This window comes from Bidens hawaiensis, unplaced genomic scaffold, assembly GCF_021521415.1.
Source record: "Bidens hawaiensis isolate Kalapana, Puna unplaced genomic scaffold, B.hawaiensis_p1.1 tig00024027_1, whole genome shotgun sequence".
NCBI classification, from domain to species: Eukaryota; Viridiplantae; Streptophyta; class Magnoliopsida; order Asterales; family Asteraceae; genus Bidens; species Bidens hawaiensis.
In genome coordinates, this window is record NW_027493788.1 from 66673 (window position 1) to 69582 (window position 2910).

Consider the following 2910-nt stretch of genomic DNA (forward strand, 5'->3'; position numbering starts at 1 on the left):
ATTGAACATCAAACATCGGGAATTTAAATGATGAAAAAAAAAATACATTGAACGAGAAACCGAGTCGGAAACATTGATGAACGTCAAACGAATCTTGGGTATTTAACAATACATCTATTTAAATACTTGAAAAAAAAGAATCCGAAAATTCGAAACGGGTCGGGTTTTCGGGTTTGAAAAGTAGCGAATGCTACATTAAAGCTTCATTTTTGGTTAGAACCAAATGACGCCATTCTTTTTTTTTCGACCTCCGTGGGTACCTTCACATCTTTCACGAGTCCAACAACCATAAGAAACTTAATCAATTCCCATGTGAGGTCGAATTGCCACCATTCTAGTCCATGTCGAGCTGATTTTGGAAAAGCATGGTGATTATTATGCCAACCCTCTCCCAAGCTTAGCATTGACACCCACCTGCATATCAAATAAATGAATCACAAATTCATTCAATTTGCAACACAAACATACATACAAGTTAGGATTTTAGAGATATATCAATTATTGGTGGAAGTATCAGGGGTGTTCCAAGCCCTTTCGCCCGATGTATGGTTGACATAGTTTTGAATGTAAGTTACTAGGTGCAACACCGTTATTCGCATGCCCTAGTTCACCAAATCAAGGATTTATTTGAAAAAGTGAAAATTCTTATGTAAATAGAAGGAAGGAATGAAAGTGCGACGCTTGTCCCGATGCATGATGACTTTGGACGGGTGTTTATTATTTTTTGAATAATTATTCATACTCGTTCAAAAACCGTTTACATCAGTACAAGTGTCGTTCTCTTCTTTATTACTACCATTTTCTTTACGATAACTAACTGCAATAAGCGTGTGTCAAACACTTACCATTCCCCAAGCCAAGTAGGAAAAGCCTCCATAAAGGTATAATAGCGTTGCAAGTGCAGTAGGATGCCAAAAATACGTGTCATGAAGAAATCGATAGAAACCTTGTGCTTCTAGCTCCATAACATTTGGTAATTCCATACATGTCAAGTTAAATGTTATTTTTCTATAAGGATAAATTTATTAAATAGTAAAGCTTAATTTGTATGCCATTTAGAAAAGTACAGTAACAACCATTTGTAATATAACATACTTAATTCTCTTATCAATATCAAAAAAATGTCACATCACTAGTTTTACTCAATAGTTATGGTTTTTCTTATAGCATTTTAGTTCAAAACATCAAATAGTTTTTGCATTTGGTTTGTAAAAAGTTAAATCGTTTTCATCTTGAATATTAACTGAACTTACCTTGGTAGCAACATAGTCGCTGTAAAGGAACCAGCCAATGTAACTTAACCATACGCCTTTGGTAGGAGCGTTAGGGTCCATGAGTGTATCTGCATGCTTGTGATGGAGCTTGTGTGTGCTTACCCACACAATTGGATCTCTCTATAAACACACAGACTTAGTTATTGTATATGACAAATAATATTTAAATCATTTGTACCAGTGGCGGCGTAGCCGGATGATGATGCCAAAAATTTTCGTAGCTTGAATTTCTAACGAACCACAGATCAAGTCACATAATAAAAGAGATTGCCTTAATTAAATTATATTTTCAACATAGAATGGTAACCAAGTATCAAAAGTGTTCAAATTAGGTCATTCATGCAAAATTTTCCCAAATTGGGTCACTAAATCTTCAAATCGGGATTTGCAACATACGTAGTTATATTATAAAAATTAAAAACAATATTATATTAAAACTTAAAAATAAAAAATAAAATCCACGTCACATAAAGAAATAAAAGGATTTTCTATGTGGTACAAAAAAGAAAAATGCTAAAAAACATGTTAAATCTATAATTTAAATAAAATATGAAGTTGAGTTACTTAATTAGAATATTTTTAAATTTGAGTGAGCTAATTAGAACATCTTTAAAACTTGATTACTATTTTATGAAAGTACCTCTGTTTGGCTATTTTCATTGTAAAACGACAGAAACATTAATGGTTATAGGTTGTCTGAGGTTGCTCGTGGGTGAACTTCAAGCATCAACAATTGGGGAAATAACAAGATAAGCTTTCTTAATAATAATTGGTAATATATTTGGGCTTTATTTTAAAAAAATGATTGGGCTTTTTTAAATTGGAAAGAAGAGGTCTGATTAATTGAACTTTAACAATAACATGTTTATGTAATTGTTTGATAAAAATTATTATTTACTAAAATTTTCATGGAATCGGTTCAATTATCTACTTCTCCATAAAACCAGTGGATTTAATGGTTAAAAATGTTTTGGGGTCCGTTTGAAATTCCCGGACTATGCATTCTATATGAAACGCGACACTATAGCCCTGTCAATGATTTGTACGTTGCAAGAAACCAAATAATGATTTGTACGTTGCAAGAAATAAAATAACCTGGAGAGCATGAGCACCACAATAAGCAAAGAAATACTCGAGTAATTTAGGGACCTTAAACCCACGGTGGGTTAGAAGTCTATGATAGCCTAGGGTCACACGGTACCCGCTCAAGAAAGCTAGGGCCACTGAAACCTGAACCGCATTCGGATCATACACAAAAGGGGCACATGCACCCAACAAAAGCATCTCCATGAACCAACAAACGTTTGTCTCTTCTAACCAATACCATTTCAACTTCAGGATCATGTTAACTTGTGCGGTGTGACAAAAGGTTTTAATTATAACGAGGTAAGCTAGTATTATTGAAGGATGTTATTTGTATAAATAGAAAGCTTGCAACTTGTAAGTGGTGTTTGTGTATAGTTGACCTATAGCAAGGGCCTCCGGTGGCGGTCAGGTATGGTGTGCTGCTCACATTGGCGGATCCAGCATACAAACGGGTGGTTCCCCGGAACCACCCGAGTTTCGAAATAATAGTGTACGGATATATAGAAGACGCGTAGGAACCATCTTATAAATTAAGAGGGAACCACCTAAA

At 34.5% G+C, this 2910-nt stretch overlaps 1 protein-coding gene across 1 annotated transcript; it reads right to left on the reverse strand.

Moving 5' to 3' along the window:
• Positions 1-203: 203 nt before the first annotated feature.
• On the reverse strand, positions 204-2618 carry LOC143568627 (palmitoyl-monogalactosyldiacylglycerol delta-7 desaturase, chloroplastic-like). Its single transcript, XM_077054734.1, has 5 exons — positions 2370-2618; positions 1223-1394; positions 846-973; positions 497-602; positions 204-415 (listed from the first exon to the last, which is right to left on the reverse strand). Exons 1-5 carry the CDS (start codon positions 2616-2618, stop codon positions 204-206), a joined length of 867 nt encoding a protein of 288 aa, XP_076910849.1.
• Between the last annotated feature and the right edge of the window lie 292 nt (positions 2619-2910).